Source organism: Pleurodeles waltl, chromosome 3_2 (genome assembly GCF_031143425.1).
Source record: "Pleurodeles waltl isolate 20211129_DDA chromosome 3_2, aPleWal1.hap1.20221129, whole genome shotgun sequence".
NCBI classification, from domain to species: Eukaryota; Metazoa; Chordata; class Amphibia; order Caudata; family Salamandridae; genus Pleurodeles; species Pleurodeles waltl.
Window position 1 is genome coordinate 24,676,407 of NC_090441.1, and position 27,605 is coordinate 24,704,011.

At 45.5% G+C, this 27,605-nt stretch overlaps 1 protein-coding gene across 8 annotated transcripts in view; it reads right to left on the minus strand.

Moving 5' to 3' along the window:
• Nucleotides 1-27,605, minus strand: part of NF1 (neurofibromin 1) — a 1,379,374-nt gene that overhangs the window by 343,315 nt on the left and 1,008,454 nt on the right. For all 8 annotated transcript variants that reach the window (XM_069226659.1, XM_069226655.1, XM_069226657.1 and 5 more), the window contains 4 exons: nucleotides 18,324-18,603; nucleotides 17,526-17,740; nucleotides 16,075-16,136; nucleotides 15,817-15,931 (listed from right to left, as the gene is read on the minus strand). In XM_069226659.1, the coding sequence (XP_069082760.1) occupies nucleotides 15,817-15,931; nucleotides 16,075-16,136; nucleotides 17,526-17,740; nucleotides 18,324-18,603 (672 nt within the window). The remainder of the gene's footprint in view (nucleotides 1-15,816; nucleotides 15,932-16,074; nucleotides 16,137-17,525; nucleotides 17,741-18,323; nucleotides 18,604-27,605) is intronic.

Consider the following 27,605-nt stretch of genomic DNA (forward strand, 5'->3'; position numbering starts at 1 on the left):
ACTTACCTCCCCCAGGAACTGTTAATTTTTGCACTGTATACATTTAAAATAGCTTATTGCCATTTTAACAAAAACTGTATATGTTATTGCTCTAATTCAAAGTTCCTTACTTACTTGTGTGAAGTACCTTGCATTTTATGTATTTACTTCAAATCTTGCACTTGTGGTTCTAAAAATAAATTAAGAAAATATATTTTTCTAAATAAAAACTATTGGCCTGGAGTTAAGTCTTTGAGTGTGTGTTCCTCATTTATTGTCTGTGTGTGTACAACAAATGCTTAACACTACCCTCTGATAAGCCTACTGCTCGACCACACTACCACAAAATAGAGCATTAGAATTATCTAATTTTGCCATTATCAAGGACGGGGAGAGGTAGAAAAGGGTAGGCAAATATCCCTGACCAGTTCATCCATAAAGCATTGCCCTTGGACTTAGGGAGTGGGAACCTGGAGGCAAAGTGTGGTCATTTTGCATTTTCTTTTGTTTCAAAAATTGTCTGTGTCCGGAACCTCCCCCCCCTTTTGGAAGTAGGGAACCAGGATGTGAGGGCAGAGTTTCCATTCATGGACTTGTTGCCGCATCCTGCTGAGGACATCGGCAAAGTTGGGAGGAGTTCCACTAGAGGGTAAATGTTGTAGTGAATGGCACAGTGACAAATTGTTTGTGAAATACATGAGAGTTGCAGAGAGAGTGCCCCTCATTTCTGCACATAATACATGGTTGTCATGCCGTCTGTGAGTATGAGGACTACCTTGTCAAAGAGGTGAGGTACAAAGGCTTTGAGCGCTAGGTGAACAGGTAGAAGCTCTAGGTAACTGATCTGCATAGTACAATGTGTGGGATCCCAGAGACGTTGGACTGTGAGATCCTAAAGGTAAGCCCACAGCCCTATCTGAGAGGCAGCCATTGTCAGAATGATCTGTGGAACAGGGTCTAGAAAAGGCCGCCTGTTTAAATGGCTTTGTTCCACCACTGCAGAGAGCGCTGGGTGTGGCTGTCTACAAACACTAGATCTTCTAGACAACCCTGTGCCTGGGACCATTGGCATTCTAGACATTCCTGCAATGGATGCATGTGAAGATGGGTATGTGGCACATGCCCAGAAGCCTCATGACTTATTTTACTGTGACTTGGTGTTAGGTGAGAGTTGTGTCTTAAAGTTTTGTATCCTTGCTGCATTGGGACAGGCTAGTCCTTGTTGCGTGTTCAGAATGGCCCCTAGATAGGGCTGTATCTGAACAGGGTTCAGGTGCGACTTTTGGAAATTGATAGTGAAATCTAATTGATGAAACAAGTCTATGGTGACCTGTGTGATGCAGACATTGTGTGAGGGTACTGGCTTTGATGAGCCAGTCATCCAGATGTGAAAGACATGGATATTTTGTCTGTGCAAGCAAGCTGCGACAACTGCCAGGCCTTTTGTGAAGACTCTTGGGGCAGTTGTGATCCCGAAGGGAAGACTTTGAATTAGTAGTGTTGATAAATCTGAGGGAATATAGGAAAAGAATATGAAAGTAGGTGTCCTTTAGATCTAGTGCTGAGAGAAAGTCGCCTTGTTGAAGCAGTAGGATCAAGTCCTGAACTGTGACCATGTGAAAATGTTCTGACAGCATGTAATGATTTAAAAGCAGAAGAACTGGTTCTATCGCTCCTTTGCTTAGTAGGGCCTGCACTTCCTGTTTGAGCAGAATGATATGTTTTGCTGAAAGTTTGTGAGTGTGAGGGGGAATGTTTGGAGGTGTGGAAATGAGCTCCTTAAAGTAACCAGGTTGGATAATATTCAACACTCATTGATCTGTTGTGACATTTTGCCACTGATGAAAAAAGAGCTGAAGATGTCCTCTGACCGGTGTTAGGTAGTCACAGGGAAGGTGAAGGGAGTCACTGCTTGGAGGCAGTGGAAGAGTCCCTCGGGGATTCCCCTGGCCTCTGTTATTATTTCCCCTCTAGGGACCTCTGTAAAATTCTCTGCGGAGGATGAGTGAGGTTTGCCTTTTGGATGAGATGAGGAAGTGTTTGTGGCTGATGATGTGGAGGCTGTTCTATATAATGGCCGACGAAAAGCCCCACATGAAGCAGGGGTTTGGAGAGCTCCCATGGGACTTGGCCACCTCATTATCTTTTTTCCTTTACTCAGGAGCTTAATCGACCTGCGGGCTGAAAAGGTGCTCCTTATCAAATGGAACATTAAAAATGGTATGTTGTACATCCGGTTTAAAACCAGATATGTGTAGCCACACATGAAGGCTTAAGGGGACACTAATATTGATGCCTCTAATGGCCGTGTCTGCAGAGTCCAAGGCACAGCAGATGGAGTTATTAGAACTAGGCTGGCCTTCACTAAATTTCTTGTTCTCTTCTCCTGTGCTCCTCTGGGAGATATTGGAGGAGCTCCTCAGCTTCGTCCCAGTGGGCATGGTCATATCTAACAAGCAGACCTTCTGTATTAGTGATGAGCCAATGGTTGGCTGTTTAAGCAGCTTGCCAGAGGCGTCAATAAGCTTGCTCTCCTTGTAAGGAGGAAGAGCATCAGCAGCTGCTTGCAAGTTGACTCTTTCTTGCATTAGAGACCACCAAGGAACCTGCAGGGATCAGACCTCTAACAAAAACTGGGTCTGAGGGGGAAACTTAGTACTACTTTTTAACATTATGAGTGCCTTGGCAGAATCTTTAAAAAAAATATCCTCTGCATGCCTCATGATACCCTTAAGCATGGGTGACTATGGAATGTAGTGAGGGTTTCAAACCCAAAAAACATCCTCAATTGGCTCTTTGTCTAGGGGCACCTGATGGTAGGTGGCTGCTCTCCCAGTGAGTTCCTGACAGGAAATAGTATCGTCTGGTGGGGATGGTCTAGCTCAGGGTTCCATAAAGTCGGTCCAGGAGAGCCGGGGCCCATGCCAGATGTTTAGCATATCCAAATTTAGAAAAATGTAAGTTTCTGAAACATCTTTTTTCTAAACGTTGATATGCTAAAAATCTGGCATGGACCAGGCTCTCCAGGACCAACTTTGCAGAATCCTGGTCTAGCTGGGTAGACATCAGGATCAATATCGGTGTAGGGGTCAACATCATAATAGGACCATGGGTCTGTGTCTGGGGGAAAAGGGATAGTATTATCCCCTGTGTCATGAATGTCATGGAAAGAGTGAGGGGAACCCTGCGGTGTGATGTCGAGATGTCACCCTGGGAATGAGGAGGTGAGGGAGGAGGTGGTGGTGGTGGGGAGGAAGGCAGAGGAGGATCTATGTCAGCAGAGTTTCTATCCAGTCTTTTGTCCTTGGAAGGAGGTAGTAGGAATGTCAATAGCCGCCTCAAAAGAAAGATGCCTCTTAGAAGGTATGTAAACGACTGCCTTAGCCAAAACATGTCCTAAGGTTAAATATGAAGCTGCTTTGGTATCGAGCTGCTGCTTCATTTTGTGGAGGCTAGGGACAATAGAAGTAGTTGGCTCCAAAGGTGTGGTAACTTTCACTCTTTGTGGTGTGAAGGCGCTCTTGAATTTCGATCCCGAAACTGTTGGTGCTGAAGTGGGAAGCGATCTCTTGGATGCTGAAGTTGGCTGCACCAATGGGCGGTCCAAGCTTTCGGTGCTGAGGCTCTTGATGTTCGGCTCTGTACCGAAGTGGTAGGCTGATGCATGCTTTTCTGAGCGGAGCTCAGTGGCGGGGCTTCAGAATCAGTGTTTTGGTGCCAGCCATGGCCCAAAGGCAGTGGCGGCTCAATAGCCTTTGCTTCAATGGTATCCACAGCCACACATTACATCAAATACTTTTTTATTGTTGCCATTGTACTTTTGATGTTCTGTTCAGTTTCAAGATGGAAGAGCACAGATTTTAATAGTTCTTTAAGCATACTTATTTCTGAGGTAGCTTATAAAGATCCATTTCAATTTCACTTAATAGAGCTCTATGAGGAGGAATGAAAATGTCACTTACCCAGTGTACATCTGTTCGTGGCATCAGTCGCTGGAGATTCACATGTTCTGCATAGCTCGCCATCTGGTGTTGGGTCGGAGTGTTACAAGTTGTTTTTCTTCGAAGAAGTCTTTCGAGTCACGGGACCGAGTGACTCCTCCTTTCGTCTCCATTGCGCATGGGCGTCGACTCCATCTTCGATTGTTTTCCCCGCAGAGGGTGAGGTAGGAGTTGTGTTGTAGTAATAGTGCCCATGCAATGGAGTGACTAAGTATGTACCTATTTAAGGCTAAAATAATATATGTACAAATATACAAAGTTGAAGCTAACTTCCGAATTGCTACAGGCTCCCGGGGAGGTGGGTGGGCACATGTGAATCTCCAGCGACTGATGTCACGAACAGATGTACACTGGGTAAGTGACATTTTCAGTTAGATGGCATCTGTCGCTGTAGATACACATGTTCTGCATAGACTAGTAAGCAGTTATCTCCCCAAAAGCGGTGGTTCAGCCTGTAGGAATGGAAGTGGTTTGAAATAACGTTCTTAACACGGCTTGACCTACTGTGGCTTGCTGTGCGGATAGCACGTCTACACAGTAGTGCTTGGTGAACGTGTGTGGCGTAGACCATGTGGCTGCCTTACATATTTCTTGCATTGGGATGTTTCCTAGAAAGGCCATGGTAGCACCTTTTTTTCTGGTTGAGTGTGCCCTTGGTGTAATGGGCAGTTGTCGTTTTGCTTTAAGGTAGCAGATTTGGATGCACTTAGCTATCCATCTGGCTATCCCTTGTTTTGATATTGGGTTTCCTGCATGAGGTTTTTGGAATGCAATAAATAGTTGTTTAGTCTTTCTGATGTTTTTCGTTCTGTCAATGTAGTACATTAATGCTCTTTTGACATCTAATGTATGTAGTGCCCTCTCAGCTACGGAATCTGGCTGTGGGAAGAACACTGGTAGTTCCACTGTTTGATTTAGGTGGAACGGTGAAATAACCTTTGGTAAAAATTTAGGATTAGTCCTTAGGACAACTTTATTTTTGTGTAGTTGTATAAAAGGTTCTTGTATTGTAAACGCCTGAATTTCGCTTACTCTTCTTAGAGATGTAATGGCGATGAGAAATGCAACCTTCCAGGTGAGGAACTGTATTTCGCAAGAGTGCATGGGTTCAAAAGGTGGACCCATGAGTCTTGTTAAGACAACATTTAAGTTCCATGAAGGAACAGGTGGTGTTCTTGGTGGTATAATTCTTTTAAGCCCTTCCATGAATGCTTTAATGACTGGTATCCTATATAGGGAAGTTGAATAGGTAGTTTGCAGGTATGCAGATATTGCCGCAAGGTGTATTTTAATGGAAGAGAAGGCTAGGCTAGATTTCTGTAAGTGAAGCAAGTAACCCACTACATCCTTTGGAGCTGCGTGTATAGGTTGGATCTGATTATGATGGCAGTAACAGACAAACCTCTTCCATTTACTTGCATAGCAGTGCCTAGTGGACGGCCTTCTGGCTTGCTTTATGACTTCCATACATTCTTGGGTAAGTTGTAAGTGTCCGAATTCTAGGATTTCAGGAGCCAGATTGCTAGATTCAGCGATGCTGGATCTGGATGTCTGATCTGTCGGTTGTGTTGTGTTAACAGATCCGGCCTGTTTGGCAATTTGATGTGGGGTACTACTGATAGGTCTAGCAGTGTTGTGTACCAGGGTTGCCTTGCCCAAGTTGGTGCTATTAAAATGAGTTTGAGTTTGTTTTGACTCCATTTGTTTACCAGATAAGGAAGGAGAGGGAGAGGAGGAAAAGCGTAGGCAAATATCCCTGACCAGTTCATCCATAGGGCATTGCCTTGGGACTGCCTGTGTGGGTATCTGGATGCGAAGTTTTGGCATTTTGCGTTCTCTCTTGTTGCAAACAAGTCTATTTGAGGTGTTCCCCAGAGTCTGAAGTAAGTGTTTAGAACTTGGGGGTGAATTTCACATTCGTGGACTTGTTGGTGATCTCGAGAGAGATTGTCTGCAAGTTGATTCTGGATCCCTGGAATAAACTGCGCTATTAGGCGAATGTGGTTGTGAATTGCCCATCGCCATATTTTCTGTGCTGGAAGACTCAACTGCGTTGAGTGTGTCCCCCCTGTTTGTTTAGATAATACATAGTTGTCATGTTGTCTGTTTTGACAAGAATGTATTTGTGAGTTATAATTGGTTGGAAAGCCCGCAATGCGTGAAAAACTGCTAGCATTTCTAGGTGATTTATATGCAGTTTTGTTTGATGTACGTTCCATTGTCCTTGTATGCTGTGTTGATCGAGGTGTGCTCCCCACCCTGTCATGGAAGCATCTGTTGTTATTATGTATTGTGGCACTGGGTCTTGGAATGGCCGCCCTTTGTTTAAATTTATACTGTTCCACCATAGAAGCGAGAGGTAAGTTTGGCGGTCTATCAACACCAGATCTAGAAGGTGACCCTGTGCTTGTGACCATTGTGATGCTAGGCACTGTTGTAAGGGCCTCATGTGTAGTCTTGCGTTCGGGACAATGGCTATGCATGAAGACATCATGCCTAGGAGTTGTAATATCATCTTTGCTTGTATTGTTTGTGTTGGATACATGCGTTGTATGATCTTGTTGAAATTTTGAATTCTTTGTGGACTTGGAGTGGCTACTCCTTTTGTTGTGTCTATTATGGCTCCCAGGTATTGTTGTATTTTGCACGGCAAAATGTTGGATTTTGCAAAGTTGACGGTGAAACCTAGTTTGTAGAGGGTTTGTATGATTTGATTTGTGTGTTGTAAGCACTTTGTTAGTGAATTGGTTTTGATTAGCCAATCGTCTAGATACGGGAATACATGTATTTGCTGCCTTCTGATGTGTGCAGCCACTACTGCTAGACATTTTGTAAAGACTCTTGGTGCGGTTGTTAAACCAAAAGGCAATACTTTGAATTGGTAATGTATTCCTTTGAATACGAACCGTAGGTATTTTCTGTGAGACGGATGTATTGGTATATGGAAATACGCGTCTTTGAGGTCTAAGGTTGTCATGTAGTCCTGTAGTTTTAGCAATGGTAACACCTCTTGTAGCGTGACCATGTGAAAGTGGTCTGATTTGATGTAGGTGTTTAGTATTCGGAGGTCTAGGATTGGTCTCAGTGTTTTGTCCTTTTTTGGTATTAAGAAGTACAGTGAATAGACTCCTGTGTTTGTTTGTGTGATTGGTACTAATTCGATTGCATTCTTTTGCAATAGTGCTTGAACTTCTATTTCCAGAAGGTCGGAATGTTGTTTTGACAATTTCTGTGCTTTTGGTGGTATGTTTGGAGGGAATTGTAGGAATTCTATGCAATAACCATGTTGGATAATTGCTAAGACCCAAGTGTCTGTAGTTATTTCCTCCCATGCTTTGTAATAATGACCTATTCTTCCCCCCACTGGTGTTGTGTGGAGGGGGTGAGTGACATCTGAGTCACTGCTTGGTTGTAGGGGTTTTGGGGCTTTGAAATTTTCCTCTATTCCTAGGGAATTGCCCTCCTCTGGATTGGCCCCGAAAGCCTCCCCTGTACTGTCCCTGGTAGCTGGACGGTGTTGCCTGCGAGGTGCTGGCTTGTGTGGCCTGACCCCGAAACCCCCCTCGAAAGGGTGTCTTGCGGAAGGTGCTGTAGGTTCCTCTGCTCTGCGGGGAGTAGAGTGCGCCCATGGCTTTAGCAGTGTCAGTGTCTTTTTTAAGTTTTTCGATTGCCGTGTCCACTTCTGGTCCGAACAGTTGTTTTTCGTTGAATGGCATATTGAGCACTGCCTGCTGTATCTCTGGTTTGAACCCAGACGTTCTTAGCCATGCGTGCCTTGTAATGGTCACAGATGTATTAATTGTTCTTGCAGCTGTGTCTGCTGCGTCCATAGAAGATCATATCTGGTTATTTGAAATGTTCTGTCCTTCCTCAACCACCTGCTTTGCCTTTTTTTGAAGTTCCTTGGGTAGATGCTCGATGAGGTGTTGCAGAGGTGGGCTCTGTCATAGCGCGCAAGTAGTGCTTGAGAGTTAGCGATGCGCCACTGGTTTGCAGCTTGTACTGCGACTCTTTTCCCAGCTGCATCGAACTTGCGGCTCTCTTTATCTGGGGGTGGTGTGTCCCCAGATGTGTGGGAGTTGGCTCTCTTCCGAGCTGCTCCCACTACGACGGAATCTGGTGGCAGCTGTGTGGTGATGAAAACAGGGTCTGTAGGAGGTGCTTTATATTTCTTGTCCACCCTTGGCGTGATTGCCCTACTTTTGACCGGCTCCTTGAAGATTTCCTTTGCGTGCCGAAGCATACCTGGCAGCATAGGCAGGCTTTGGTAGGAGCTGTGGGTGGAGGAGAGGGTGTTGAATAAAAAATCATCCTCGACTTGTTCTGAGTGTAGGTTTACGTTGTGGAATTGTGCTGCTCTAGCCACCACTTGAGAATATGCTGTGCTGTCTTCAGGTGGTGAGGGCTTTGTTGGATATGCCTCCGGACTGTTGTCCGACACTGGGGCGTCATATAAGTCCCAAGCGTCTTGATCCTGGTCACCTTGGCTCATGGTGGTGTGATCCGGGGAATGTGACGGAGTTTGCGCTGGTGAGACGTTAATTACAGGTGGAGGAGAGGGTGGCGGAGTCACCTTTTTCACCATTTTTGTTTGTGGCGCCTGGTCTGTTTGAAACTCCAGTCTCCTTTTTCTCCTAATAGGGGGAAGGGTGCTTATTCTTCCTGTTCCCTGCTGTATGAAAATATGTTTTTGCGTATGGTCCACTTCAGTGGATTGCAGCTCTTCCTCAAACCTATGCTTTCGCATCTGAGAGGACAGTGATTGCTCCTCTGTATAAGAGCCTGGACCTGGGTCGGTTACGGGTTGTTTCGGCACCGAAACCCTGCCTGTATCTTTTTTCGGCTCCGAGGTGGCTTTTTTCTTTTTTGGAGTCGAAACCTCTCGGCGTCGATCTTCGTCGGTGCCGCTGTCTCGGCGTCGAGCCGTTTCTACACCGCTATCTCGTGTCGTTGCTTCTCTCCAGCACTTTCTCGATCCCGAGAAGGCTGCGTGCCGGTGTCTCGACCGGAGTCGGACGATCTCGGCACTGTTTTGGCCTTTTTCGGTGCCGATGGTCGGTCACCGAACTTATGGGTGGAGCCATGGCCTGGTGGCAGTGGCGTCCCCTGGGCCTTGTCACTTTTCTTATGTGTTGTTTTCGACGTCTTACTCACGGTTCTTTGATCGTCGAATTCCTCGGAGTCCGATTCGTGGATCGAAAAGGTTTCTTCTTCCTCTTGTTCCTCGAACTCTCGGTGCGCTGTCGGCGTGGACGCCATCTGAAGTCTCCTGGCTCGACGGTCACGGAGTGTCTTTCGGGACCGGAACGCGCGACAGGCTTCGCAAGTCTCCTCACTGGGCTCAGGTGACAGGCACAGGTTACAGACCAAATGTTGGTCTGTATACGGGTATTTGTTGTGGCATTTGGGACAAAAACGGAACGGGGTCCGTTCCATCGGCGGTGTTGGACACGCGGTCGGGCCGACCAGGCCCAGACGGGGGCTCGAAAACTACCCCGAAGGGCACCGGAGCGCGTCGATCTTCGATGCGGTGTTGAATCTAACTACGCCGATCCCGAACGCAACAATACTGACGAAAATCTTCCGAAATCTACTAACTTTCCGTTCCGAAACTCGGAGCGACAGGAACACGTCCGAACCCGATGGCGGAGAGAAAACAATCGAAGATGGAGTCGACGCCCATGCGCAATGGAGACAAAAGGAGTCACTCGGTCCCGTGACTCGAAAGACTTCTTCGAAGAAAAACAACTTGTAACACTCCGACCCAACACCAGATGGCGAGCTATGCAGAACATGTGTATCTACAGCGACAGATGCCATCGAACCATGTGTTATAACAAAATTCAAAAATTTATAAGTGGCAACCTCTAGTAAGTCTTACTTGCAAATGACTGTACCGGTCTTTGCCGCTTCCAACATACTTTGAAATAAAAAAATGTACATGCAGGTCAGTCAATGTTCTGAAAATGTTCTTAAAATCTCAATAATTAATTTACTAAATCTACTATAACATTAGGCTTACAGGTCTGCACTACAAAATGCCAGAATAAGGTCCTGAAAGATAACAGCAACCAGCTTTAAACGTTTAAATGAACATTCAACTATGATACTAACAAGTAGGTAACTGGGGTGGGGTTATACGAGTTACTACAGAATCTGATTGTTCAAGTTCCCTCGTCTTCCACTACATAGCAATGTAGTAGATTTCTGACAGCTGGCTTGTAAACCTGTTTTTATCTCAACCAGTACTTGTCCCATTTATGCTAGTATTGCATTCATCAGTTATGGGGTAGACAAGATTCCAATGGCAACCAAAAACAGAGACTGTCACACAAGACATTACATTCTAGTCTGGATAGCAGATGGGAGGAGGTAGTGAGGTTGGATGATTGAACAGGGGTTCCTTAACCAGCAACAACTGGAGCTGTAAAGTGGTGGGCGAAAACAGGGTCAGTATTAGCAGCCTGTGGCAGGAAGTTCACCCCCAAATCCACAACACAGTCTCAGTGTATTGAGAAGAACAGGTAACAGGAACAGGTTTACTTTTCAGGTAAAGACTAACTGCACATCGCTCACATTGTAAACGCAAGCCTGGATCTGGAGAATTTCCAACAGCAATTTCCTAGCACGTCAGAATGTGGCATCGTGCAGTTTCCCGAAGGACCCATCCCACCCCAGAAGTGAAGTATGAACCAATTTATGCACAGCCTACACACGCTGATGACATTTTCTTTCTGCTCTTTGTCCACGCTGTCGGACCCAGGCCCATGGGAATCAGAATTTGCCAGTGAGCAGATCTCTAAATTGGGATCTCATTAATGGGCCGTATGAGATCATCCATAGAAGGGGGAAGAAGGTGGGTTCACTGAGAAATATACAGTTACCTAAAGTTATCTACAAGAATAAACATTATCAATGGTAAGTAACTTTTTCTTCTGATAGAGACCTCTAACCGAAGATTCCTTCCCAAGGGATAAGGGTGCAGAAAGAGATTCAATGTTCTTGGATGCACACCACAGTACAAATGTTTCACACGTATACCGCCTTGGTTGAAAGATGCCTGGCTGCCAGAATAACATCCTAGAATTTGGGAGGAAGACTGAAGGCTGTCAACTGCAGCCACTCAATCTCCACGAATGAAGGTGAAGGGTTCAAGAGTTGGCTCTGGTGGTGCGACAGAACATCCACCGGAAGGAGAACCTGATCGAAGGACCGATGCTCATGGTCAGGAGTTTAGGGTGCCAAACCCAGAATGTGGTCATAAGAATGACTCGGGCCCAGTCATTCCTGATCTTCTTGGGAACTCATGTCAGGAGTGGTATAGGCGGAAAGGCGTACAGGAGCCCTGGGCGCCACTGAAGACATAAAGGGCCTCATTCTGACCTTGGTGGGCGGCGGAGGCCGCCCGCCAAAGTACCGCCGTCAGAATACCGCTGCGCGGTCAAAAGACCGCCGCGGTAATTCTGAGTTTCCCGCTGGGCAGAAGGCCGCCCGCCAGCCCAGCGGGAAACCCCCTTCCACGAGGATGCCGGCTCCGAATGGAGCCGGCGGAGTGGAAAGGGTGCAGACACTGAAAATCTTGGTGGGGCACCCGTTACCGCCAACCAGGTTCTGGCGGTCAAAGCCGCCAGAACCAGGCTGGCGGTAAGGGGGTCGGAATCCCCATGGCGGCGCTGCCTGCAGCGCCGCCATGGAGGATTCCTCAGGCCAGGGGAAAACCGGCGGGAAACCGCCGGTTTCCCTTTTCTGACCGCGGCTTTACCGCCGCGGTCAGAATTGGCCTGGATGCACCGCCAGCCTGTTGGCGGTGCATCCGCGGTCCCCGGCCCTGGCGGTCCATGACCGCCAGGGTCGTAATGACCCCCAAAGTGTCTCACAGCAACGGTCGCCTTCAAAACTCCAGCACACAGAACTTCTGACACTGCATTTTCTCGGAGGAGGCAAACAGAATTAACCAAGGCTCTCCCCACCTACGGATGGAGACTCCATTCGTGATCCGCTAGTCATTGATGGCTGAGTTTGTTCGCTCTGGTGTTTAGAGAGCCTGCTTAGTGTTGAACCACCAGGAAAATGCCCTGGTGTTCCAGTCATGTGCACAGATGTAGGGCCTTTTGATACAGGGTCTATGACCCCAACCTTCAGAGTTTGTTGCAGTACAACATGGCAGTAGTGTAGTCAATGAACATCTGAAGTAGCCTTCCATTGATAGAAAGAAGGGTTTTAATGCTAGTTGGATTGCCTGTAGTTCTAGGAGGTTGAAATGGAGCTGGGACTGTGCCAGAGTCCTCTGATCTCCACCTCTGCCACGTAGGCCCCCAACACGTCTGCCACCACTGCAGATATGTTGTAGTTCCCTTTGAGATCTGAACCATGACGGAGAGATTTCCCTGATGCTGTGCCCAGGGGGACTTCAAGTCCCACTGCAGAGCACGCTTATATGCCACTGGGCATGTTTACTTGTAGATGTAAGAGGCCATAAAGTCCAACATCCTCAGAATCACTCTCACTGAAATCCAGGAGACAAGCTGAAACATCAGAACCATAGCCTGAATATCCTGGACTTGCTGTTCGGGAGGATAGGCCTGAAACTTCACAGTTTACAGAACAGTTCCAATGAAAGGGAGCATCTGAGAGAGAGTTAGGTGTGACTTTGGCACGTTGATATTAAACTCCAGCGAGTGTAGGAGGTCTGCTGTAATCTGGAGCTGGAAGACGACTGCTTGGGGCAAGCCCAGCTTCAACAGGCAATGGTCAGGGTAGGGGAAGACTGGGACCCCTGACCTCTATAGATGTACTGCAACCACTGACATCACCTTGATGAACACCCAAGGGACGTTGACAAGGCCAAAAGGGAGCACATAAAACTGATGATGCTCATGGCCCACTGTGAACTGCAGGTAATGACTGTGGGAAGTAAGGATGAAGATGTGGAAATATAGCAGGACTGGTATGTGGAAATAGGCATCCTGCAAGTCAAGCACTACCATGCAGTCTCCCGGACAAGGGCAGACTGGATTTGGGCTAATGTGAGCAACTTGAACTTCTTTTCCTTCAGGAAGAAGTTGAGAAGGCGCAGGACTAGGTTGATCATGAGCAGGTGGCATGGGCGGGGCTGTGTGTGTTGTTCCAGAAAGGGAATGGAGTAGCCTCTCTGGACGATATGTAAGACCCACTTGTCTGATGTTATGGACAGCCAGTGGGGCATGTGACGGTGAATCCTGTCCCCCACTGGGCACCCATGCTGGTATGAGGACGAACTAAGTGGGTTTATGGGTGGCAGCTGCCAGGTAGGTGGTGAATCGTTCAGCCTCTTGCTTTTTGTCCCTTATTGTTTATGGGAATTGAGTCCGTAGCCACGAAAAGCCTGGGAAGCCTGGGGCTGTGGTGGCTGGGCGGGTAAGGATGTAGTTGGCAGCTCGTACCGAAGGCAGACTGGAGTTGGCAGGGAGTCATGGTTACGCCCAAAGAGAAAAAAGGGAAGATTGCCCATCCCCTGAAAAGCCAGTGGTTCTTAACCAGGCATGGTGTCTGAGTGCCACCAAAGACACTATCAATCTGCCTAGTGAGTCAGTCACATCCAGCCCACATCTTATGGTGAACTACATTGCGTTGCACCAGTCAGCTTTGTTTGGGAGGGTATGGTTTTGGCCTCCTCTGAGACCAAGGGCAGCACTTGAACAACCGAGTCCCACACAGTGTGAGTGTATCTGCTCAAAAGACACACAGTGTTTACCGACTGCAGGGTTAGGTTGGAGGAAGAGAACATCCTCTTGCCAAAGGTGTTCAGCTTTTTGGATTTACTACCCGGTGGAATGGTAGAGAATGCGTCGGGGTTGGTTCAAGAAGTGGTGGCTTGGACTACAAGCTCTCTGGGATGGGATGCAGAGTGAGGAAACTGGGATCCCCAGAAAGAAGCAGGGTGATGGCACTGGCAATAGTCCAGTGCAGGGCTTGGACCATGCCCGAGAACGGGCTTAACTAAAAAGGAGAAAAGGTTTGAAGGGGGAAACTTCTTCCTGAAGCACTTCTGTCAAGACATTTGCCTTGACTGCCACTGAGGGTAACAAAGTCCGGGACCTCAGCTGCCCTCCGCACCACCACTGCGAATGAGGCTAACTCCTTCGTAGCCACAGTAGGAGGAGAGTCCAAGCCAATGTCCGGTGAGGTGTCTAACCCCCTAGCATCCTCCAGTTCCTCATACCAGTTGTCATCCAGGTTATCTAGGGGATGATGAGAAGCATAAGGGTCCTCAGACCTCTACTAATCGTCTCCCTTTCTAGGCCTATCAAAACAAAATGGCACTTGCTTTGTTTCGGAGGGAATGCTACCAGTCAGAGGTACAGTATGTTGACTCAGCACCATATCTGAGTCGGGAACTATAGTGTTGGCTGCACCAGGATAGAAAGCACTGGAGAAGGCTATGTGGAAGGTTGCTGCCTCACAGATAGAGTTGCTCTGGATCCAACACCTACTCCATGGAGCCCGGCTGGTGCAGAGTGCTGACCTCCTTGTGGTTATCCAGTAGGAGCCTCTCATGAACCTGTGGGGCCCAAAGGCACTCTTGAGGGGTCAGGCTGCCCAAATATGAGGTGCATGGCCTCACAGAACTTAAGTTGGGTGGCGGTCACTCTGGGAAATGCAGAAAGGACCAAGGCACAGGTTCCTCGAAGGAGTGGGACTTACCCGATGATTTCAATTGAGACGACGAATGTTGGGTGCAACTCTGCAAATGGTCCCAGCACCTGCCATGCGATGGGGATCTTAAACATTGCGGGGTTGTCTGACATAAGGAGGCAAAGAGCTTGACGGAACATGGCACGTCAGTCCTTGGAGTCGCTGTCACAGCCATCTGTCAGTGGCAGGCACCATAGGGTTTAAAAACCCGTTGGTTTATTGAATGACATCTCTCTCACACCAGGAGAAAGGATTCTCAAAATAATTGACTGGGGGCAACTCTTCCAGATCTGCGTTGACTGGTGTGTAAAGAAAAAAAAAATGATAACATTGTGCTGGGGTGGCACTGGATGACCCAGACACGGAGGCAGGGGTGGCTTTTAGCATGGGCAAGCTGGGCCCAGGCTGCCAATCTTTAAAGGGGTGATAAGGACTGTCTGCATAAAGCTCCTGCAAACAGATACACCCCACTTCCTTGGTTCTAGTGATTTTGTCTGAAGTGCTTCCAATCGTTTTCACTTGCAGCAGTCACTGTTAGCACTTTATCAACCCACTTGCAGTGGTCACTGTTTTTAGCACCTTATCAGCCCCCTACTTTGCCCCCACATCTATCTCTAACCCACTGATGACACACATCAAGACCCCCTTTCCTCCAAACAGCTTGGAATCAGGCTGACAGCGCTAAGGTGATTCAGGGAAGCTGCGGGGGTGTAGAATAGTGTATTGAAAGGCAAGTTGCTGCTTTAATGCAACCAGCTAGAGACTGGCCTGTGAAAAAGTACCACTGCCTCATTCTCTAGCACTAGTGTGGGCAGCAAATTTCTTCCTGCCAAGGCACTACTGGAGCAAGGGCTGGTTCTGCACAAATGCGATCGATGTCACCCGCTGGTGTGCAGGGGTACAGCTGGAAATTTTCTAGATCCAATCTGAGACCTTGAGATAATTCTAAAGTAAGGAGACCGTGGTTAGAAGTCTATCAGATATAAACAAATATTGAATAATTGTTCCAGGATTCTCTCCAAACAGTGGAGAACATTCTAAAGCATTACAGTCTGGGGAACGATTCCATGCTACACTATTACATAATTCAGACAGTAGATTCTGCATTTAACACAACAGGAAAAACTTTACAAAAGAGAAAGCAGCATGAAGCACACTGTACCTTACTAAGAATTCTGATGATTTGTTTTATCTGTCCATGTGATACCCGTTTACTGATACAACCAAAGACAACAAGAGCTCTTGGCTGGAGTGATGGGTTATACTGGAATGCAAACCTAAGGAAATAAATAGCATGATTAGAACAGACTTTCCCATCACTGTCAACAAGGCCAACAAACTAAATTATGTGCCCATGTGTTTAAAAGTAGCCTACATTTCATTAATAAAATCAACTATTTGGTTTTGGATTCAAACCTACTTTTGTGCTAGCTCTGTCCACTGGTCCAGCCACTTGCATGTTGGAATGTCTCTCATACAGGCCTGAAAGAGTTAGGAAAATGGGAATGACAAATCTTGTTCCACTGTGAAGTGTTCTCAATTCTTGCCCCAAAGCATCTAGCATTTCTTTTCAAAACAATACATAGGCGCTGATGTGTGGTTAGTCACACTAAGACATCATCTCTTTAATAATTAGGAGTTTTAAACTGAAAGCCGCTATTTAAAAAAACTTGGTATGGAGGCTACTGTGCAGTGAAAATGAAATTCCTGGTTTGTTTTTAAACATATCATTTGAGAGTGTGAATTTTTCTTTCCTTTTAAATATGAAAGATATACAAGCATAAAGAGGACTATTAAATCAAACAAGTTTAATAATTTATATAGCCAGGAGGACTGTTTTACCATACAACTTGCCTGTACCAGAAAACGTTTTTGTTCACATGTACAGTTGGTGCAACTGTCTCAGTTCCTGACAATCAATAACTTGGACTGGATTGTCACTACTCAAATAACTGGCTTGAAAGACAAACTTCACCCATTTTGCTCCAAATGCTTTCTCCTCAAATCTTTGTCTGGTAAAAATAAAAGCAGTAGTGCATGCAACAGGGTCCTCTCATATATTCTGATTGCTAATTATAAGCACAATGAAGCCCTTGGTTACATTTCCATCACTTAGGTCATACAATCCCTTTTTCATTTTGGTGGCCAATGAAGAAATTAAACAGGACTATTAAAAGACAGAATGCATTTTTTCATCTGATACACTTTCTGTTGATACCAGACAAACCCCAATTGACAGAACAGCTGGTTTAATCAAATAGACGAAGGAAAAGACTGATTGCGGAAAAAGAGCTTCACTTTCCTCAAGTCTAACCAGCTACCTACTCGAATACCTGCAACTACGTTCTAATTTACCCTTTAGAGCCCCCAACATTTGCACAATGCTTTTCAATGCTCACTCACTCAGTGCTACTCACAACCTTGAAAAAAGCCCCTCGGAATGAGCTCTAAATGGTTGGGGTCATGACAGCTAAAAAGGAGGGAAGATGGATACTGTAGACATACATGGGAATACCAGTGAAAAGGTTTTGGGCGAACAGTCTGTAAACATCTCTACTACTCTCCTGTGCCACAAGTCTCCACACTACTCTCTCATCCCATCTGAAAGCTTGACATCCTCAGTGGCCTACCCTGTTCACTACGGTGGCAGCTACTGCTACATGCCCGTTTAACTCCATTGCTTCTCATGTTGGCACTTATAGCTTCAGCATGGAAGCAGCTACTCATGTAACCTGTCCAGTGGTGCAACCTCTTGTAGCAGGTCTGCTTTTTGAACTACATAAGGCAGGAGCTGACAATAGTCACAAAGTAAAAATAATCTTCTATTTACTCCTACATCTTAAACATTTATCCTTGCCTTATTATCCTTACCTCCATAATCTCTAGTAGAGCTTCAGTGACGGTCTCCAGTGACGTCAGGGCAAACGTTTCCCTTTCATACGAGCCTGGTGAAAAGGACCTATCCCGATAACTGGATCTGAATGCAATTACAGCTGCGGATTTCACTTTGCTGATGCCAAAGAGCAAGTAAAACTTGGGCAATGAGAATTCCGTTAGGCTGAGTCTCAAAACCTGTTTTGTCTCCTCTGTTACGAAAACAAAACAGGACAAAAGAAAGTTTTCAGATTGTTAATCAGTAATTTTCAGTACTAGGTTTCAAAATAATTTACAATTCTCTTGGTTAACAGCTTATGAATGACGTCTACAGTGCGCTGGCAATGCACAGATATCTACATATTATGCCAATATGTTTTTCACTTGATAGGTCATTACAGGATTTTTGAAGGCATGCACAACGTTAGAATCAATGTTTTAATTGTGCTCTTTCTCAAAACTGCCTCTGCTAAGAATAGAAAAGGAGCTATGCATGTACTTGTCAGGTCCTCTGCTTTATCGAATGTATAAAATGAAGAAACGCTTGAGGCTACAGGATTGCAGAAACACACTCCATTAGGATTTGTTTTAAGATGACTTTTGTACATCATATATTATCACAAACTGGTGTATGGGCATACGTAAGCGTGGATCAATCAACGTAACTGTAACTGCAAAAGGTCAATCGAAATTTCATAATCATTGAAGGTTAAGGAGCACCAAGTCTAATACATGCAAGTGATTTCTCAAGATGGTGTAGGCCATCCGGGTTACAATGAAAATAACAGAACTTACCACTGAAGTTAAGCTGAGAACAAGTGCATAGGGAGTGAATTATATTAATAACTAGTCCATGGGTGGAAGCTCGAAGTGATAAGGGACCTGTGGCCACTAACAAAGTCACAACATGGAACAAGTAGGGAAGGTGCGCCGCCACATCCAATGAGTTGTTGAATGACAGCATGAGCATGTAACGGGCAAGGATGGCAATATCATCCCACATCAGGTGCTGTTCCAGTGTCGGTGTAGGAGACAGGCATGTTTTGTCAATTAATTTACACATTCTTCCAATCACCTAAAAGAAAGCACACATCAGAAAAATTACTTTAGGTAAATAATTCAACCAGTTGAGTACATACCATACTATTAAGAGAATTTGTGCATGTTCTGTATGCGTAGGTACTTGAAAAGCACAAACCTGGCGAGGGAGCAACAGAGCACTGTACATCAGACAGGAGCTCATGGGTTCTACTCAAGATGCTTTACAATAAGGCAAGCTTATAAAGTAGGGTACAGCCACGAACAGCACATTAGTCCTTAGATATGCCAAAAGAAGGCTCACAAGCCCTTTATCTCCTTTGCTACTTAATCTTTTTCAGTGCAGCTTCTCATATTTTACATACCACCACAAGGCCAATGGCTCATAGAACAAATTAAAACGAGCTGCGTTTATCTATTTTATTTTTTATAGAGTTCAGCTGTGCAAGTGAGCAAATGTAAACCGTGTTTTGCCACTATTTGTTTCCATTCTATTATCACAAGACAATCTCATGTTTATATCACTGTTTAATCATGCAAAGCCACAGATGGAGACTCACATAATTCCCACTCATCACTCTTTGCATGTAACCATCCATCCAAAACACAGCACTTTCCTAACTGAATAGCTGTCCCTATATTATGCCAAAACAAGGGCATCTTAAAAAGCATCCGCTGGCTTACATGAATTCTTTAGAATAGCCCTGACTCCAGACCACAGCTTGCATTTCAAAACAAAGTAATGCACTAAGCTATTTTTGTACTTTTTTGATTGGGTAAAAATACGTTGTGGATTAAATACAAATACAAAAAAAGCAGAATCCCATCATAAACATGACCATTTTTTTTTTTTTTTTTTTTTAGATTTAAGCGATCCTGACAGTCTTCAGACTCCACAACTGCAATGAAGGCCAAGGCTGAAATACCTTCTGCACTTCAAAATCGAAATAAAATAATTTGGATACAGAATCTAAAACAATATTATTCAAATCTCCATCTCATTACCTTTACACGCATAAAAATACTTCAGAGAGTGCTTCTCGAGATCAGAGCAGGGTAGGAGAGTGGGCACTGAGATTACGCATGCTTCAGCTAGAACGTATTTTGCAAGATGAATGTTCAAACTACTATACCGACTATCCTAGCACAACATTCTAAAACATAGCCTTTGTCTTTCAGGTATGCAGGCGAGTCACTATCTGTACAGTGTGGAAACACTGTTAGGTCCTTACGTTACACTGTATATTTACAATGAAAATTTATGCCTCTGAATAAAATAGAAGATACAGTTATTTACCTCTGGAACCTACGCTTTGGGTGAAAACTATATATTTTACACATATTCCTCACCTAATAAGTATCGTCAGGTGCCAGACTGGATCCAGAGACTTTTTACCCAGCAATAGCTCTGCTGCACCATCAGATGGTGCTACGCAGATAGAGCTGAGAATAGGCCCAAGTAGGAAGTGACAACACTGCCATATAAAGGGCTCCACTTAATGTGCTCTTGTTAGTAGTTTCTTGCATTATTTTCTATGCTTACATGAGGAGCATGGACAGGCACTTGAACGGCTCAATGACAGCAGAAAAAGCTACAAAAAAGTTTTTCATCACTTCGAATCATTATGAAAAGTGCTGACGCAGACGAGGATGAGGGAGGCGGTGAGGAATTGGCAGGAAGATGTGGCATCCACTTGCAATGTCCTTACTCAAGGTAAGTAATACCAAAAGCTAGTTACACCACTCTACTGTGAAGCTAAGGCAAAGCCTGTGAGCTGGCAGGATCAGCATATGGAAACAGAGATCCAAGGACACCAGCCAATCCTCCAATTCGTGGCCAGGGGGCCTAATTCATGGATAGCATATTGCATCTGTCATGGCCAACAATGAAATTCATGGCTATCAGGTCCAGAACACCCAGTGATCTGTCAAGATGGAACTTCAGCTGTCCAGGACAACATCGATCTTCCCCTCTAACAGAAGCAGAAGGTGGAGGGAGGAGAAATCAGAGTGGAGTAGAAGTGGTACAAACAACAGATGAGGATCACTGGAGATGCTGTCAACATGGCTATCTTCCCTTAGATTCACCTGTACAAGGAAAGTAGTAGTAAAACTGCTTCAGGGTCAGGACTGACTGAGAGGCCTGAATCTCCAGGGATGGCTTTCTCCTAAAAAAAGATAAGGATTACTGTTGCTCAAACTGCGTGGCCAGGGAGGGCTGCCCAGTTGAGGACACTATAGCAGAACAGTTTTTAAAGCGGTACAAAGAGCTGTCTTCAATGCATAAGAGCCTTCATCTTCGAAGGGCATGGTCATTAAGGCAGTCATGACATAGCCAGAAAAGCTGATGTAATGCATCCAGGTGTGCCTGTTCATGCCACATTAGCTTAGAAACATCCAGACTACAACTCAGCAATTCACAGAACTTCTCTGAGAAGGCTAACCACAGCCAGCTTTACCATTTCCCACAAGGCGTTGACATATTTTCAAAGAAACATATTAAAAATAGCAGTGTTTCAAGGTAGACTACCTGAAGCAAAGATTTTATGTTCCATGAAGTCGAGATGATTGGACTTTTGTTCTGGTAATGCTGCAGGGAAAGGGTTGCAGTTTAATGGAGCTGAAGATGCTTGAACCACTAAACTCTTGAGAGGTATGCATTAATACAAACTTGGGATCCAGTGGTGTGGGTATGTGGTGGCAAGCTATTTGTCTAGGAACAGTCAGACTTGAAAAAGGTTTCTACCAGACAAACAGCACTGGTTCCAATGATGCTTCTTTGAATGGCACAGGAGGATCCAGGACCGCTGAAGACATTGAAAGGATTATCAAAAGGATGTTGAGTTTTGACTCCACTGGCGGCAAGGCCTTTCTGAAAATCAGATGTAAATGAATAAACATCCTCAGGAGGGCCCAGGAGACGGGAAGGAAAATGTCACTTACCCAGTGTACATCTGTTCGTGGCATTAGTCGCTGCAGATTCATATGCTGTGCATAGTCCGCCGTCTGGTGTTGGGTCAGAGTGTTACAAGTTGTTTTTCTTCGAAGAAGTCTTTTCGAGTCACGAGACCGAGGGACTCCTCCCACTTCGGTTCCATTGCGCATGGGCGTCGACTCCATCTTAGATTGTTTTCCCCGCAGAGGGTGAGGTAGGAGTTGTGTATGCTAATAATAGTGCCCATGCAATGGAATAAATACGTATGTACAAAATGAAGGTTTAATGTAATATATTTACAAATGTACAAATGTTCAAGATCTACTTCTAAACGGCTACAGGCTCCCGGGGAGGAGGGTGGGCGCATGTGAATCTGCAGCGACTAATGCCACGAACAGATGTACACTGGGTAAGTGACATTTTCCGTTCGGTGGCATGTGTAGCTGCAGATACACATGCTGTGCATAGACTAGTAAGCAGTTATCTCCCCAAAAGCGGTGGTTCAGCCTGTAGGAGTGGAAGTAGTTTGAAATAAAGTTCTTAGTACGGCTTGACCTACTGTGGCCTGTTGTGCCGATAACACATCTACACAGTAGTGTTTAGTAAATGTATGAGGCGTAGACCATGTTGCTGCCTTACATATTTCGGTCATTGGAATATTTCCTAGAAAGGCCATAGTAGCACCTTTCTTTCTGGTTGAGTGTGCCTTTGGTGTAATAGGCAGTTCTCTCTTTGCTTTAAGATAGCAGGTTTGGATGCACTTTACTATCCATCTGGCGATACCTTGTTTTGAAATTGGATTTCCTGTATGAGGTTTTTGGAAGGCAATAAATAGTTGTTTTGTCTTCCTAATTTCTTTTGTCCTGTCAATGTAGTACATTAGCGCTCTCTTGATGTCTAATGTATGTAGTGCTCTTTCAGCTATTGAATCTGGCTGTGGGAAGAACATTGGTAATTCCACTGTCTGGTTTAAGTGGAACGGTGAGATAACCTTTGGTAAGAATTTTGGATTTGTTCTTAGAACGACCTTATTTTTGTGTATTTGAATAAATGGTTCTTGTATGGTAAACGCCTGTATTTCACTTACTCTTCTTAGAGATGTGATGGCAATGAGAAATGCAACTTTCCACGTTAAGTATTGCATTTCACAAGAATGCATGGGTTCGAAAGGTGGACCCATGAGCCTTGTCAAGACAATGTTGAGGTTCCATGAAGGAACAGGTGGTGTCCTTGGTGGTATAATTCTCTTTAGGCCCTCCATAAACGCTTTAATGACAGGTATTCTAAATAGGGAAGTTGAATGAGTAATCTGCAGGTAAGCAGATATTGCGGCGAGATGTATTTTTATGGAAGAGAAAGCTAGATTTGATTTTTGTAAATGTAGTAAATAACCTACTACATCTTTTGGAGATGCATGCAATGGTTGGACTTGACTATTATGGCAGTAACAAACAAATCTTTTCCATTTACTTGCATAGCAGTGTCTAGTGGATGGTCTTCTAGCTTGTTTTATGACCTCCATACACTCTTGTGTGAGGTTTAAGTGTCCAAATTCTAGGATTTCAGGAGCCAAATTGCTAGATTCAGCGATGCTGGGTTTGGATGCCTGATCTGTTGTTTGTGTTGTGTTAACAGATATGGCCTGTTGGGTAGTTTGACATGAGGTACTACTGACAGGTCTAGTAGTGTGATATACCAAGGTTGCCTTGCCCATGTTGGTGCTATTAGTATGAGTTTGAGTTTGTTTTGACTCAATCTGTTTACTAGATATGGAAGGAGAGGGAGAGGGGGAAAAGCGTACGCAAATATCGCTGACCAATTCATCCATAGAGCAGTGCCTTGAGATTGCCGGTGTGGGTACCTGGATGCGAAGTTTTGGCATTTTGCGTTTTCTTTTGTTGCAAATAGATCTATTTGAGGTGTTCCTCAAATTTGGAAGTAAGTGTTCGTATTTGGGGGTGAATTTCCCATTCGTGGACCTGTTGGTGATCCCGAGAGAGATTGTCTGCTAGCTGGTTCTGGATCCCTGGAATAAACTGTGCTATTAGGCGAATGTGGTTGTGAATTGCCCAATGCCATATTTTTTGTGTTAGGAGACACAACTGTGTCGAGTGTGTTCCCCCCTGTTTGTTTAAATAATACATTTTTGTCATGTTGTCTGTTTTGACAAGAATGTATTTGTGGGTTATCATTGGTTGGAATGCTTTCACCGCTAGAAATACTGCTAACAATTCTAGGTGATTTATCTGAAACTTTCTTTGATGTACGTCCCATTGTCCTTGGATGCTGTGTTGATTGAGGTGTGCTCCCCACCCTGTCATGGAAGCATCTGTTGTTATCACGTATTGTGGCACTGGGTCTTGGAAAGGCCGCCCTTTGTTTAAATTTGTACTGTTCCACCATAGAAGCGAGATGTATGTTTGGCGGTCTATCAACACCAGATCTAGAAGTTGACCCTGTGCATGTGACCATTGTGATGCTAGGCACTGTTGTAAGGGCCGCATGTGCAATCTTGCGTTTGGGACAATGGCTATGCATGAGGACATCATGCCTAGGAGTTTTAATACCATCTTTGCGTGTATCTTTTGTGTTGGATACATAGCTTGTATCACCTTGTGAAAATTTTGAACCCTTTGTGGGCTTGGAGTGGCTATCCCTTTTGTTGTGTTGATTGTCGCTCCTAAGTATTGCTGTGTTTGACACGGCAAAAGGTGTGACTTTGCATAGTTGATGGAGAAACCCAGTTTGTAAAGGGTTTGTATAACATAATCTGTGTGGTGTGAACACTTTGTTAGCGAGTTGGTTTTGATTAACCAATCGTCTAGGTACGGGAACACGTGTATTTGCTGCCTCCTGATATGTGCAGCTACTACTGCTAGACATTTTGTAAAGACTCTTGGTGCTGTTGTTATTCCGAATGGCAACACTTTGAATTGGTAATGTATTCCTTGGAATACGAACCTTAGGTATTTCCTGTGCGAGGGATGTATCGGTATATGGGAATACACGTCTTTTAGATCTAAGGTTATCATGTAGTCTTGCTGTTTCAGTAGTGGTATTACGTCTTGTAGCGTGACCATGTGAAAGTGGTCTGATTTGATGTAGGTGTTTAGTGTTCTGAGATCTAATATTGGTCTCAGACTTTTGTCCTTTTTCGGTATTAGAAAGTACAGTGAGTAAACTCCTGTGTTCTTTTGTGTTTTTGGTACTAATTCTGTTGCGTCTTTTTGCAGTAATGCTTGAACTTCTAGTCCTAGAAGGTCTATATGCTGTTTTGACATATTGTGTGTTTTCGGTGGGACGTTTGGAGGGAGTTGGAGAAATTCTATGCAATAACCATGTTGGATAATTGCTAAGACCCAAGTGTCTGTTGTTATTTCCTCCCATGATTTGTGGAACTGGCTTAGTCTTCCCCCCACTGGTGTTGTGTGAAGGGGTTGTGTGACCTGTGAGTCACTGTTTATTTTGAGGGGTTTTGGGACCCTGAAACTTTCCCCGGTTTCTTGGGAATTGGCCCCCTCTGTATTGGCCTCGAAAGCCACCCCTTTGATATTGTCCCTGGTAGGTAGGTGGTCTTGTTTGTGAGGTGCTGGCTTCTGTGGCTTGACCTCGAAACCCTTCTCTGAAAGTTGTTTTGCGAAATGTGCCAAATGTGCCTCTGCCCTGCGGGGAATAGAGTGCGCCCATGGCTTTGGCTGTGTCAGTGTCCTTCTTTAATTTTTCAATTGCAGTGTCCACTTCTGGGCCAAACAATTGCTGTTCATTGAACGGCATATTGAGCACTGCCTGTTGTATCTCAGGTTTGAAGCCAGATGTGCGCAGCCATGCGTGCCTCCTTATTGTCACAGCAGTATTTATTGTTCTTGCAGCTGTATCTGCTGCATCCATAGAAGAACGTATTTGGTTGTTGGAGATATTTTGCCCCTCTTCAACCACTTGTTTCGCTCGTTTCTGGAATTCTTTGGGGAGGTGTTCGATGAGATGCTGCATCTCGTCCCAATGGGCCCTGTCGTATCGCGCTAGGAGTGCTTGCGAGTTGGCGATGCGCCACTGATTTGCAGCTTGTGCTGCAACCCTTCTCCCAGCTGCATCAAACTTGCGGCTCTCCTTGTCCGGAGGTGGTGCGTCGCCTGATGTCTGCGACTTGGCTCTTTTACGAGCTGCTCCTACGACTACTGAATCTGGTGTCAGTTGTGATGTAATAAAAGCAGGGTCTGTGGGCGGTGCCTTGTATTTTTTCTCCACCCTTGGAGTTATTGCTCTGCTTTTAACAGGCTCCTTGAAAATCTGTTTAGCGTGCCTTAGCATTCCCGGGAGCATGGGAAGGCTTTGATAATGGCTGTGGGTGGAGGACAGGGTGTTAAAGAGGAAGTCATCCTCAATAGGCTCCGAATGTAGAGATACATTATGAAATTCGGCTGCCCTAGCTACCACCTGTGCATATGCTGTACTGTCCTCAGGTGGTGAGGGTTTAGTTGGATACGACTCTGGACTATTGTCCGATACTGGAGCATCATAGAGGTCCCATGCTGCCTGATCATCCTGGCTCATGGTGGTATGAGCTGGTGATTGTGGTGGAGTCTGTGCCGGTGATACATGAGTTGACTGTGGTGGAGAGGGTGGTGGAGTTACCCTCTTTACCACCTTTGCTTGTGGTGGCTTGTCTTGTTGCTGGAAGTCAAGTTTCCTTTTCCTTCTGATTGGGGGAAGAGTGCTGATTTTCCCTGTACCCCTTTGGATAAAGATCCGCTTTTGCGTGTGATCTACCTCTGTAGTTTGTAATTCCTCCTCAAATCTGTGTCTTTTTAGTTGGGAGGACAGTGATTGTTCCTCTGAGTAGGAACTGGTTTTTGGTTCGGTTGCCGGGTGTTTTGGCACCGAAACCGTGTCTTTAGTTGTTTTCGGCTCCGACGAGATCTTTCTCTTTTTCGGTGTCTTGGCCTCTCGGTGCCGACCATCTTCGGCGCCGCTATCTCTGTGCCGAGCAGCTTCGGTGCCGTTATCTCGGTGTCAAGCCTTTTCTGCACCACTCTCTCGGTCCCGAGAGTGTTGCGTGCCTGTGTCTCGACCTGAGTCGGACGACTTCGGCACCAGCTCGCCCTTTTTCGGTGCCGATGGACGGTCACCTACTTTATGGGTTATGCCATGGCCTGTTGGCAGTGGCGTCCCCTGGGCTTTGTCTGTTTTCTCGTGTGATCTTTCTTTCGACGTCTTACTCACGGTTGGTTGCTCGTCGACGTCGAATTCTTCGGAATCCGAATCGCGGATGGAGAAAGTTTCTTCTTCTTCCTCCTCCTCGAACCCTTGTTGTCCTGTCGGCGTGGAAGCCATCTGCAACCTCCTGGCTCTTCGGTCCCTGAGCGTTTTTCTCGACCAAAACGCGCGACAGGCCTCACACGACTCTTCCTTGTGCTCGGGGGACAGGCACAAGTTACAGACCAAATGTTGGTCTGTATAAGGATATTTACTGTGGCATTTAGGACAGAATCGGAACGGGGTCCGTTCCATCAGTGTCGATGTTGCACGCGGTCGGGCCGACCAGGCCCTGACGGGGGATCGAAAATACCCCGAAGGGTTACCGGAGCTCTTTAAGGCTCGGTGTCGATTTGCCCTAACTATCCCGATACCGAACGAAACAATACCGACGAATTTTCCGTTGATTCTGACTAACTTTCCGACCCGAAACACGGAGCGAAAAGGAACACGTCCGAACCCGATGGCGGAAAAAAAACAATCTAAGATGGAGTCGACGCCCATGCGCAATGGAACCGAAGTGGGAGGAGTCCCTCGGTCTTGTGACTCGAAAATACTTCTTAGAAGAAAAACAACTTGTAACACTCCGACCCAACACCAGACGGCGGACTATGCACAGCATGTGTATCTGCAGCTACACATGCCACCGAACACCACTTTCTGGAGATGTACCCAGGGCACTTAGCCTCCAAATTATATTCCTACATATAAACCACAAATATATAGAGCCTACGAGTCTAAGCCAATGCATTCTTCCATATGCCCAAATCTCTGGGAAGAGGGTCAGCAAAAGGTTGGTCTACAAGGGAAGATTTCACCTTTTCTCCACCACACAAATTTCTGCAGACTTT